This window comes from Cnephaeus nilssonii (assembly GCF_951640355.1).
Source record: "Cnephaeus nilssonii genome assembly, chromosome: 2".
NCBI classification, from domain to species: Eukaryota; Metazoa; Chordata; class Mammalia; order Chiroptera; family Vespertilionidae; genus Cnephaeus; species Cnephaeus nilssonii.
In genome coordinates, this window is record NC_137073.1 from 75,435,306 (window position 1) to 75,448,617 (window position 13,312).

Here is a 13,312-nt window from a genome sequence, read left to right on the forward strand (position 1 = left end):
CATTAAATTTGTAGTTTAAATTATTTAAGGGAATTTAAGTTTGTAATTAATGTTGAAATATTAAAGAAACAGTAGTTTTCAGATTAAACAGAAGTTTAATAAATTGACCATTAAACAAACATAAATACAAATAGTAATGGATGTTTCTCTCCAAGTATAAAAGCCTTTGTAGTTTTTCAGATGTCTAATCAATAGCAAATAGCCTAATATAATTCAGATTATGCCAAACATGCCCTCCAGATGTGGTGAAAACCCGTTTAGCATCTTTTACAAGATTCAGTTTATAGTTAAACTGGAACAATAATGAAGCTACAGAGGTACCATCTTAGAAGTTGAAGTCCTTTTTTAGGTAAGTACTAGAGGCCTGGTGCACGAATTCGTGCACCAGTGGGGTCCCTCAGCCTGGCCTGCAGGATTGGGCCAAAACCGGCTCTCTGACATCCCCCAAGGGGTCCCGAATTGCAAGAGAGCGTAGGCCAGTGCGAGGGACCCCACTGGAGCACGATTGGGGCCAGGGAGGAACGCAGGAGGTTGGCCAGCTGGGGTGGGACCACAGGAGGGCTTGATTGACCGGACCCCAGCAGCAAGCTAACCTACCAGTCAGAGCATCTGCCCCCTGGTGGTCAGTGCACATCATAGCAACTGGTCGACTGGTTGACTGTCTGCCCCCTGGTGGTCAGTGCATGTCATAGCGAGTGGTTGTGCGGCCTTAGCATATCAGCATATTACACTTTGATTGGTTGAATGGATGACTGGATGACCGGACACTTAGCATATTAGGCTTTTATTATATAGGTTGTCTTAAACAATTTGAAAGAGAGGTGTCATGGGTGTTAGCATGCCTTGGGTATTCCTTTCTTTCCTTTGGATTTTGAACATGATAACGAGGGTCAGCAATAGTTAGGCAAAAGATCTATTCTCATTTTTCTCATACTCAGACTCAGAAAAACAGGGTTCCACTATTCCCTGCATTTCCCACACTTCCAACCTCCTACTCATTTGGCCTTCTGAGAGCAGTTACACCTTATAATGCTATTGGTATTTGTGCACTTTTGCCACCACCAATAGCATCATAAGGCACTCATTGAACTTCTGAGTCACAAGTATTTTACTGACTGTTCCTTTAAAAGTGCCATGGGCACCAGAATTATAACTTCATGGTGTTTCTTGATGCCATGAAGCTTCTGTGACTTGAGACCCAGAAATAATTCTCTTCCCTTCTGGCACTTCATTGCAGCACCCTCTTGCTTTTACTCTTCAGAGTGTTCAGAACAGGAAGCTCCTTTTGTTATCATCCTAGACAGTGGGTTAATTTACATATAAGGAAACGATTAAATTGTTAGGTAGTATAATTGACTCTGTTCTTATACAATTCTATCTTCTCCCTCCCGATTCAGAGTAATTCTAACCAGATTGTAACTGACCAAAATAAGTAAATGATCTTTAGTAAATATGATAACATTGGCCTTAAAATAGTTTGTTTATAAGTTAAAATTAAGTTCCTCTGAGCATTTTCTTTTCATTTGGCACTTTAGAATTTATTTTGCATACAGCACATTTTATCTTTTCAAGTGATAAGTAGAAAATCTTTTAATAATTTATTAAAGGAGGGATAAGAACTCAAGAAAAATACTTTTTTTATTTGTGAAAACTTTTAAGTAAATTTTGTTGCTGGAAAATGAGAATTCCTTCTAAATGTGTTTTTAAATATAGTAATCAAATTATAATAATACACTTCATTATATTAATTTATCAAGTTTTAAGAATAGTAACTATTGGCACAAAAGAATGATCATTTATATATATATATATATATATATATATATATATATATATATATATGTATATATATTTTTTTAAATTTATTTATTGATTAAGGTATCACATATTTGTCCTCGTCCCCCCATTCCCATCCCACACCCCTCCCCAGATCATTTTTATATTGAGGTGGTTAGAAACAACATAAAAGATGACAGGTTCTTTACAATTCAGAGAAGGAGGAAGAGGATGAACTTTTTCTCTTTTTGAACTCTAACCCCAAAGGATTTGAGAGTTTATTAAAAACAATCTCCTTGCAAAGATAATTGAAGATGTATCTATTGTTTTTAAAGTGTTCCTTTATTGGTATTAAATTTTAAGCAACCAGAAATACAAAATTTTAAACAAAGATATTGATAGTGCTATATATCATTATTGCTTGGCACAAAGGACTCTAATGCAAGGATAAGAAATGATTTATTCTTATGACTTTTTGCTCATAATTCTGTGAGGAACTGGAATACCATGCTATTAATCTTCCTAGCTGATTTTCATAGCTTTTCATCATCAAATGGCAAAGGTGAAGCAAATAATAATAATAATTATAGGTTTTTGCAGGCTATAAAGCTCAGTAAGCATATAAGCTCAGTATGTTTATTGTTCCCCCTGAAAAACCTGTCTTGCTTGTGAGGATGCATTCTGAAGTTCAGTAGATAATTATTTGCTTACACTCTAGGTCTAGATATTGCCTAATCAAAAGAAACCAAAGTAATGACTCAAACATATGCCAGTGAGCCCTGAATTCCTGCCTAAGTGTGTCAGTGTGGCAGGGCCTTGCCAGTGCAGGTTGGAGGCAAGAGGAATGGAGTAGGAGAAATATATCTTTTCTTGATCATCCTTAACTTGGTGTGAATTGCTGTCAGCCAGCTCATCTCAGGGGCAACAGGCCAGGTGAGGAGTTGATGGTGAAGGCACATTTAGGATAACCTCCTGAGTCTACATGGGGCATTCCTTTTCATGCTTAACTTGACAGCATGAATTTCTTTAAATTCTATTACCTATACTGGATAAGAACACTGAGAAAGTAGATGTGATTTTTCCCCTTGTAGTTATAAACACTTAGAATAGCTCAGCCAAAATAATTCCAAATACTTATAATTTTACTTGACTTCATGTAAAATATTTTTAAAGAAGTGGCAAAAATTTTTTTTATAAACTTTATTGGCAACATAATGATACTTTTATATCAAATTGATATAATATATAGAAAATATTTGAAATGTTATATATATTTCTGAGGGAGTAATTTCAAGTTACATGATTAAGAAATGCCAGGTGAGGGTACGTGTGGTTTTAGTACTTTAATAAAATTGGAATGTAAACATATATTTTTCTCTTCTAGGGCCTAACGCTGAAAACCCTGAAGTTTTGCTACACCCAGCAAAGGTTGGTCTATATAACTGAGATTAGGCATACAGATCATGGGTTTAGATTTTTAAAAAAATTATGTTGATTAAAGTCTCAAGCCCATTTAGACTCTTCCTTGGTTAATACTACTATACCTGTACCTTACTTCATCTCAGCTGTACCTTACACATTCCTGCTTCAGTGACTCGTTCAAGTCAAGAACCCGGAAGCAAGAGAAAGAGCATACAATTTGGAACCAGATAGGTGTGCATTCCAAGTGTGTCATTTATATGTGTAGAATACCACTAGTGATATCCTTTTCACAGGATTGTGCGGACAGAGCAATGATAGTTCATGGTGTCTGGGCCTTAGTTGGTGGTTAATAATATGTGTTTCTCCCTTATTTCACTCCTTCACAATTTTTTTTTATTTCAGGCTCAAGTCCCCTTTCCTTTATGGCTCTTTCTCAGATAATTTTGTTGATCTTGAACAAATTGCTTCCTCTTTAGCATTTGTTACTCACTGACTATATCATTTTTTCCTAAGCACTTGCATCCTATAAAATTAATAGATCTTTTGAGAAAAAGGACTTTTTTGAACAAAGAAGTTTGGAGAACACTGTATCCTAAAGTCTTCTCAGATTTATAATATGCATACTATGAAAATTCTTATGGTAAAGAAACCTATTTAACTTTGTCTAACCAAGCATTTTTAAAACAATCATGAAAACTTGCTGCAGACTCCCTCCTCTTCCCTTCTCCAAAAAACTATCTTGTAATACATTAGGCCACTCTATGGTTTATGCCATTCATTTGAATTCATACAGTATTTTTTACATTATTTATACTTTATTTAATGTCTTATGTACTTATTCTTTTAATCTTTAGTTAGAAATTAAATTCTTTTAGGGCAGTGTCCAATATACAGGGTGTCCCAAAAAATGTATGCAAGCTTTAACAGCTGATAGTTCAATTGATGTTTCTTTCTTTTTAGATTTAATAAACATTGCCTTTATAGTTATTCAAAGTGTGTATACATTTTGGGGGGACACCCTGTATATACTTTATTACATCTATGGCTTTGGATTTAATAGCTATAAAGATTTCAAATAGAAGGGAGATCTTGAACTGTGCCTTTAAGAATGGATAGGATCTGGTTCTTGAATTCCTTCTAAATTCCTTTTATCTTTCAGAGAAAATTATAGTTTGCATTACTACTAAATAAATATATCTTCTTAAGCTTTGTGTGTTATGTATGGAAGAAGATAAATGATGGCAGGTAGAAAAGGAGGAGAGGGAATAAAATAGTTTTCATTTTTCTTATTCAAGTCAGAATATTAAAGGGCTTACAATTCACAGTTCATTTTATCACAGTGGTATGTCATTGGAAGGTGGATTTGACATTCAGGAATAGTCAAAATTTATTGAAACCCATTCTGTTATTTAAGGTCAACCAAATAAATGGTTTTTAGTGTTGAAAAGAAGTTCAGTTCCTTTAAAATATTGAGAGTGGTTTTCTTGAATGGCTTATAAAAAATTGAAAGTACTACTTTCAAAAGAGGAAGTCTCATAATATTTTGAGCATTAGAAATATTTGAGAATGGGTATAATCTATTAAGATGATGTTTTTGAAAAATAATAGTCATTTAGAAATACAAGTTTTGTGTTTTTTTGTTTAAAAAATTCACAACTCAGAACCATTTATTTATAGGCAGGGCTCGTAATATTTACATAGAACTGTTCCCTCATTTCTCCTCTTTGTTCCTCTGACCTCCTGTCTTTTGGCTTTTTTACTTCACATTTAATATATTCATAAAGAGGTGGGAAATAAAAAGAAGGTGAAACTATACCAATTTTATTCCTGATTAATAATTTTTATAAAATTCAATAGATTTTTGACCAAGTTTTTGACAACCATTAACTGCAGTGAAGTTTTAAGATAATCTGTTAACTATCCATGCCATCTCTGCTTCTTCTTTTAGCATGGTTAATTTAAACTTAGCTGAACGGATAATTTGCCATCTGTAATTATGGTCCAGCCAATTTTACCCTTGGTCTTCTTTTGTATGTTTAGCCATTTGTTCATTAGTGATTTGGTATAGGAAAGTAGTAAAGACTATTTTTATTTATAGAAGGGGGAGGGAGGGAAATTTGTTAAAACTTTTTGGTGATAACTTACTGACATGATAAATTGGAAAACTATAAAGTTTTCATTTTAAACACTTCTTTGTATATTCTGTACTGATGGAATTTCTTTTTTGAATACACAGGAACTAAATGCAGATGGAGATTCTCCTGAAATTAGCCTTCTCTCAGGTACTGCTATTAAAGTATCTGATATGGTTGCTGTCAAGGAGAATTCGTTAATAGAGCCACAGAAGATCTTAGCAGCACCAAATGTATTTTTTGAGTCTGGAAAGGAAGTCACATTGACCATGACTTCTGAAGAAACCAAAGATGAAGAAAGCTCTGTTGAAACTTTTGTTTCTGCCTTAGAAAAGTTAATAACATCACCAGCAAGCACACAGGAGGAGACATTGTTTGAAACAATGAATGATATTGAACCTAGAGAGTTGATGAGCCCATTGAGCAACTCTTTGAATTCCCTATCAATACCTTTGACATGTCACAGAGATTTACTAGAAAACACAAAGGATGATGCATTGCCAGCTGAATTGTTAGCAGCCATAAACACATTGTCAGAAGCCAAGGTGGGACCCATTTGTCACAGCAGTCTCAGTGCTGGAAATGAATGTTTAGGAATAGAGCCCAACATGTCTCAGACTGATGAAGATTGCACACAAATAGCAGAGGTGAATTTTGAATCTCTTTGTTCTATTCCACCATATGAACAAGATTCCAAGTTAGCCGAGCTGCAGGACAAGCATCCTTCAATGGAGCAAGTAAGTGCAAGTATGAGTCTATGATTTTGCCTTTTATAGTGCCTTTTAACAAGTCTTATTGCCCATATACTTTATTTTAAAATCAAACCTTCTACACAAATATCAACACTCAGAAAAGACTTGTTGACTTTGAAGCATAGTGATCTATTTTTTAATTTTAAGTATATTTTTATGGATTTCAGAGAGGAAGGGAGAGAGATATAGAAACATCAATGATGAGAGAGAATCATTGATTGGCTGCTGCCTACACGCCCCCTACTGGGGCTCGAGCCCGCAACCCAGGCATGTGCCCTTGACCGGAATTGAACTGTGACCTCCTGGTTCATAGGTTGACACTCAACCACTGAGCCACGCCACCTAGGTCAGTGATCTTTTTAGAGGTTCCTAGGGTTGAGTTTTCAAGGGGGCAAAAATTAAAATAGATCAGTTTCTCCCCAGAAGACCTGTGAAAACATATCTTTAGATTGCTTATATTCAGGAAAGAGAGAATTCTTTACCAGAATTTTCCCTATTACCTAAGAAAGTCACTATGTCTACCTGGGTGCACAGTAGAGATGAGATACCCCACATTAATCTCTAACAGGACATAGAATATATGTAATTGGGCTGCTTAGAGAGGGAAAAAGTATGCCTGGCTTCAGGAGAACTTTGCATTCTGTGTCTGAAGATACTGCCAGGTGTCACAGTGCTTACAGTATCATGCCTGGAGACCCGCCAGTGGCCTACCACTTGCCAAGTCACTTTTCCTTGTTGAAAATTTTAAAAAATCATCATTATTGTAATATGTCCTCATTATATAAAAACTAAGCATTACAGCAATACATAATAATATAGTCTCCCACAATTCTGCTTTCCAGAGATAATCACTATTAACAGTTTAGTGTATCTCTGTCTCTAATTATTTCTATGCATAGTCTATATAATTTTATGTAAATGGGACTATAATACATATAATATAAACATATAACTTGTTTTTTAAATTTAACAATAATCTTGGTTATCTTTCTGCCTCAGCAAATGTAGCACACAACTTAAATATTTTTAGTTGCTGCATGTCATTCTACTGTATGGATTGTGTGTGTGTGTGTGTGTAATTTATTTGACTGATTCACTAATTATGGTTATTTGGATTATTGTTTTTTCTTTTATTTTGGCTATTATCAAAATGCTCCTGTGAACATCCATGGGAAGATATAAATAACATGATATTAAGGTCATACTGCAACATACACACCTAGAATAAATACTACATGTAATTGTGGTAAAAAAAAATCTCAAAATAGACATAATAGGACTAAAAATTATTCAGAAAAAGAGAAACTACAGGAATATGGCATGGAAATTAAAACATTTGAGTATTCTAATCTAAAATGAGGTAGTATGAATAACTCATTCATACTAGGAATGTAGGAAATTACGATTGGTATTGATAGAGTAGACATGACCTTAGCAAGTCTTCAAGAAAAAAAAATTTTTTAAAGTAGAAAGAAGAAATCTTTGAATAATTGCTTGAGTTTCTAATTTTCTTTTTTTTCTTTATTGATTAAGGTATTACATATGTGTCCTTATCCCCCCATTGCCTCCCCACCCCCCACCTCCAGTCATGCCCTTACCCCCCTGGTGTCTGTGTCCATTGGTTAGGCTTATATACATGAATACAAGTCCTTTGGTTGATCTCTCCTCCTTACCCCCATCCTCCCCTACCTTCCCTCTGAGGTTTGATGGTCTGATTGATGCTTCTCTCTCTCTGGATCTATTTTTGTTCATCAGTTGATGTTGTTCATTATATTCCACAAATGAGTGAGATCATGTGATATTTATCTTTCTCTGACTGGCTTATTTCGCTTAACATAATGCTCTCGAGTTTCATCCATGCTGTAGCCTGTTTGTGCAATGAGTTTTGCCCCAGTGACATTAAATAATCATTATTGATTATTGATTGTTTATTGATATTACTATATTTAACTAGGGGCCCAGTGCACAAATTCACACACCTTGAAAGGAACTGTGGGCCACGAGTCTGCGGTGGGCACAGCGGTGGGTCTCGGCCCATCCTCTGCACCCCCGCCCGGCCCCTTCCACCACGGCCTCCGGTCCCCTGTCTGCCAGCAGCTCTGCTCCTGCCGTGGCTACTCCCACGTGTTGACGGCGCCAGCCCCGCTCGCACCCGCTGTTGGTGTGGAGAGATTGGGGCCAGCGCCAGCAGCAGGTGCGAGTGGGGCTGGTGCCGTCAATGGGTGCAAGCAGCAGCTGTTGGCCCCGATTGCCCCTCAGGAGCAGGGGTGGAGGGTGGAGAAGCTGTGAGGGGCGATCAGGGCCGTCAACCGCCACTCAACCTGCTGATGGTGCCAAGCGATTGGGGCCGGCACCGGATGCTGGCAGTGGGTGTGAGCAGGGCCAGCGCTGGCAGCAGGTGCGAGCTCCGGGCGGGACCATGGCACACGGGAGCAAAGAATTTTCAGTAACCACCAGAGGCTCGCCCCAATGACAGCAACCAGCGCCCTGCCTTGGTCTGGCACCCCAGCTCACCTGCTCCACCATCTTGCCGTGGCCAACGCCCACCATGTTTCGCGCTCTGCCGCCTGCTGCTGCCGCCTGCCATGTTCTGTGTGCACCCCCTGGTGGTCAGCACATGTCACAGCGACCAGTTGTTCAGTTGTTCCGCCATTCGGTCTATTTGCATATTAGGTTTTTATATATATAAATAATTTTAATCAATACATATACACTATTACCAATGAAAATTAATAATTTAATGTTAAAAGAAACCATGATTAAACATATCACTCAAAAATAAATAAAATTAGAAAGAAGATTGATTTAGAACAAAAAAAATTAAATACTCCTACACAGCTGTAATAAAAATATGGATCTTATTACCTTGAGAAGCTTTGTAATCTGGATATATAAATAATTCAGGAAAGCTTTACATGATATTTATAAAAAATGTATTTCATCTATAATGGATTATTAAGGGGGAAATTAGAGTTATTCATAATATACTGTTAACCTTTTAAAATCATTATAATCTATACTTATAATAGGGTAATGTGCAAATTGGTTGGGGCGCTGTCACGTAACAACTGATCAGCAGGTGGGCGGGGCATCGAGCTACGAGTGGCAGAGAGCTACAGGAGGGCGGGGCAGCGAGCTATGAGCAGCAGAGAGCTACAGAAGAGCGGGGAAGCGAGCTACTCATGCACGGATTCGTGCACAGGGCCACTAGTGGTTATATATTACCTTATTCCACAAAATATCATTAACTACTGCTGTCAAATAGCAAAATACCTAGGCTGAATAGAACATAGATCTAGCCTAGTGTCATATCTCTACCTTTTGTATGTGTCTATGCTATCTATTTCCTGTGAAATTAAAGCACCCAGAGTGACCTCAGGTTTGCCACTAAATTTTAAGGATGAATATTGATAAAAATAACTTTTACTTATATTCTGCTTAACTTAGGCTTTTAAATATGCATTGTCTTTTGTTATATTAACTAGAGGCCTGGTGCACGAAATTCATGCACAGTTAGGGTCCATAGGCCTGGCCAGCGATCAGGGTCTATCAGGGCTTTCCTTCTGGCTGCAGGCCAGGGCCTTCCTTCCCAGCTGCCGGCTGCCTTCCTACCCCGGCTGCCAGCTGCCGGCCAGGGCCTTCCTTTCCCAGCTGCTGGCTTCTGGCCAGGGCCTTCCTTCATTCTGCACCACCCCCTGGTGGTCAGTGCACATCATAGCGAGCGATTGAACTCTCAGTCTCCTGACCAAACTCCTGAGGGGACACTTTGTGTATTAGCCTTTTATACTGTATATTACATACATTTTCATTATATTCACATATGTCTGGGTTTTTATACTTTCAACTTGTAAGAGGCATTTTCATGTACTCAAAAGGACAAGATGAAACTTATTTCTCTTAGTTTTAATATTTTTATATTGTTGTAATTATTTGAATATTTATTTATATTTTATTACAGACTCTAGAAGATCCAAATCCATTTGGATTGCAGACGTTGGTTGATCAAAATGTAATCTCTTGTGATCCACTAAATAATAAGAGAAATTCAAATCCATTGGAAAATAGCTCTGATCAGGACCCTCCATCTGTGTTAAGGAGATCATCCAGAATGAAAGTAGGCAAATATACAAAGCACAAAGATGACGTGTATAAGATACCAGAAAAGATTTTACCCACTGTACTTGGCTGTGAGAGTCAAGCAAATAACTCTTCAACTAAGACTTTCAGGTATGCTATAAAATTATATTTTTCTACCAACTATGCTACAGAGCTTATAGATAAATCTATGCTTGGGACATTGAGTCAGTGTATAGTTACCCCAAGTAAAGAACTTTACTTTTTAGTATTGGTAAATAATTATCTTGCAGTTGCTTTTTTTAAAGCTAGAAAACTCTTTTACTTTTTTATTTGTAAGACAAAGTAATGGAGACTTGTATTTCAGTCTAACATTAATTTTCTTTGATTTTTTTTTTAGTAAGTTTTAGATAACCCATCACCACACATAGTTACAGTTTTTTGACTTGAGATGAGAACTTTTAAGATTTACTCTCTTAGCAACTTTCAAATATCCATTACAGTATTATTAACTACTAGGATCCCAGTGCACAAATTTGTGCACCTTGAAAGGAACTGTAGGCCGCGAGGCTGCAGTAGGCACAGGGGCGGGTATCAGCCCATCCTCCGCGCCCCTGCCTGGCCCCTCCACCGCAGCCCCCGATCTCCTCTCTGCCAGCAGCCCCACTCCTGTTGCCACCACTCCCATGCACTGACAGCGCTGGCCCCGCTCGCACCTGCTGACAGCACGGAGCAATTGGGGCCAGTGCCAGCAGCGGGTGCGAGTGGGGCCAGTGCTGTCAGTGGGTGTGAACGGCTGCTGCTGCCCCTATCGCCCCTCAGGAGCAGAGGGGAGGAGGAGAAGCCATCAGGGGAGATCAGGGCCGGCAGCCGCTGCTTGCACCCGCTGATGGTGCCGAGAGATCGGGACTGGCGCTGGGTGCCAGCAGCGGGTGCGAGTCGAGGCTCTGGCACCGGCTGAAGATGTGAGCAGGGCTGGTGCTGGCAGTGGGTGCAGTGGCGGCTCTGGTGCCAGCAGCGGGTACAAGTGGAGGCTCCGGCACCGGCTGAAGACGTGAGTGGGGTTGGTGCTGGCAGTGGCTGCAGTGGTGGCTCTGGTGCCAGCAGCGGGTGCGAGTGGGGTCGGCGCTGGCAGCAGGTGCGAGAGCTGGGCGGGACCACGGCGTGTGAGAGCAAAGAATTTTCAGTAACCACCAGAGGCTCGCCCTGATGAGAGCAACCAGCGCCCAGCTTTGGTCTGGGTCCCCTGCTCACCTGCTCCACCATCCTGCCACGGCCAACACCCGCCATGTTCTGCGCATATCCCCTGGTGGTCAGTGCACGTCATAGCGACTGGTTATTTGGTTGTTCCAGTTGTTCCACCGTTTGGTCTATTTGCATATTAGCCTTTTATTATATAGGATAGTCACTGTCCTGTATATTATATCCCTAGGACTTATACATATATATATATATACATATATTTATATATATATATATATCTTACATACATATAAATATATATATGTATTTTTAAAATATTTTTCTTTAAGAGAGAGAAAGGAATGGAGAGGGAGAGACAGAAACATTGACGAGAGAGAAACATTATCAGTAGGCTGCCTCCTGCATACCCCCTACTGGGGATCAATCCCACAATCTGGGCATGTGCCCTGATCAGGAATTGAACCGTGACCTCTGGGTTCCTAGATTGATGCTCAACCACTGAGCCACGCCGGCAGGACTGGACTTATTTATGTGTATATCTTAACTTTTAATTAAATTTATTGGGGTAAACATTAGTAAATAAAATTATATAGATTTCAAGCGTACAATTCTATAATACATTATCTGTGTATTGCATTGTATGTTTACCACCCAAAGTCAGATCTCCTTCTGTCACCATATATTTGACCCCCTTTATCTTTTACTACCCCGCTCCTTTTCCCACTATACTATTGTCTGTGCCTATGAGTTTTTGTATGTTGGTTTTTCTTGTTTGTTCATTTGTTGATTTCACTTTTATATCCCACATATGAGTGAAATCATATGGTTCTTAACTTTTCTGTCTGACTTATTTTGCTTAGCATGATATTCTCAAGATTCATCCATGTTGTCACAAATGGCAGTATTTCATCTTTTCTTATGTCTGAGTAGTATTCTATTGTATATATATGTCACATCTTTACCCAGTCATTTATCGAAAGATACTTTGCTTGTTTCTATGTCTTGGCCACCGTAAATAATGTTAGAGTGAAATAGGGGTGCATATATTTGTGAATAAATGCTTTCAAATTTTTCAGTTAGATATCTAGAAAAAGGGTTGTTGGGTCATGTGGTAACTCTATTGTTAAATTTTTGAGGAACCTCTATACTATTTTACATAGTGGCTATACTAGTTTACATTCTTACCAGCAGTGAATGAGGGTTCCTTTATTGCCACACCTTCTCCAACACGTGCTATTACTTGTTTTGTTGATAATAGTCATTCTAACAGGTGTGAAGTGGCATCTCATTTTGCTTTGGATTTGCATTTCCCAAATTGCTAGTATAGCTGAACATCTTTTCTTGTATTTTTTGGCCATTTGTATGTCTTCTTGGAAGAAGTATCTGTTCAGGTACTCTGCCCATTTAATTGGATTGTTTGTTTTTTGTAGTTGAGTTGTATGAATTCTTTATATATTTTGAATATTAAATGCTACTGGAGGTTTTGTTTGCAAATTTCTTTTCCCATTTGGTTGGTTGCCTTTTTATTTTGTTAGCAGTTTCTTTTGCTGTGCAGAAGCTTTTTAGTGTTACATAGTCCCATTCATTTATTTTTGCTTTACTTCCATTGTCTTTATGGTCAAATTTACAAAATCCTCTCTAAGACCAAGGTCCTACATTTAGTAGTATGCTTTTTTTTCTATGTAATTTATTGTTTCAGATCTTATATTTATGTCTTTGGCCCATTTTGAGTTAATTTTTGTATATAGTGACAAACAATAAACAAATACAATAAAGTTGCAGGTTTCAAAATTGATATACAAAAATCTATTATATTCCTATATACTAACAATGAAATTTCAGAAAAAGAAATGGAAAAACAGTTCCAGTTGCAACAAAAATAAAATAGCTAGGAATAAACTTAACAAAAGGTGGAAGGACCTATACACTGAAACTTATAAGACATTATTAAAT

The 13,312-nt window shown here is 38.0% G+C and overlaps 1 protein-coding gene across 1 annotated transcript in view; it reads left to right on the top strand.

The window, feature by feature from the left end:
- ANKRD31 (ankyrin repeat domain 31) overlaps positions 1-13,312 on the top strand; it is a 115,673-nt gene that overhangs the window by 26,987 nt on the left and 75,374 nt on the right. The window contains exons 6-8 of the mRNA XM_079784874.1: positions 3,161-3,204; positions 5,435-6,067; positions 10,041-10,309. Coding sequence (XP_079641000.1) covers positions 3,161-3,204; positions 5,435-6,067; positions 10,041-10,309 — 946 coding nt within the window. The remainder of the gene's footprint in view (positions 1-3,160; positions 3,205-5,434; positions 6,068-10,040; positions 10,310-13,312) is intronic.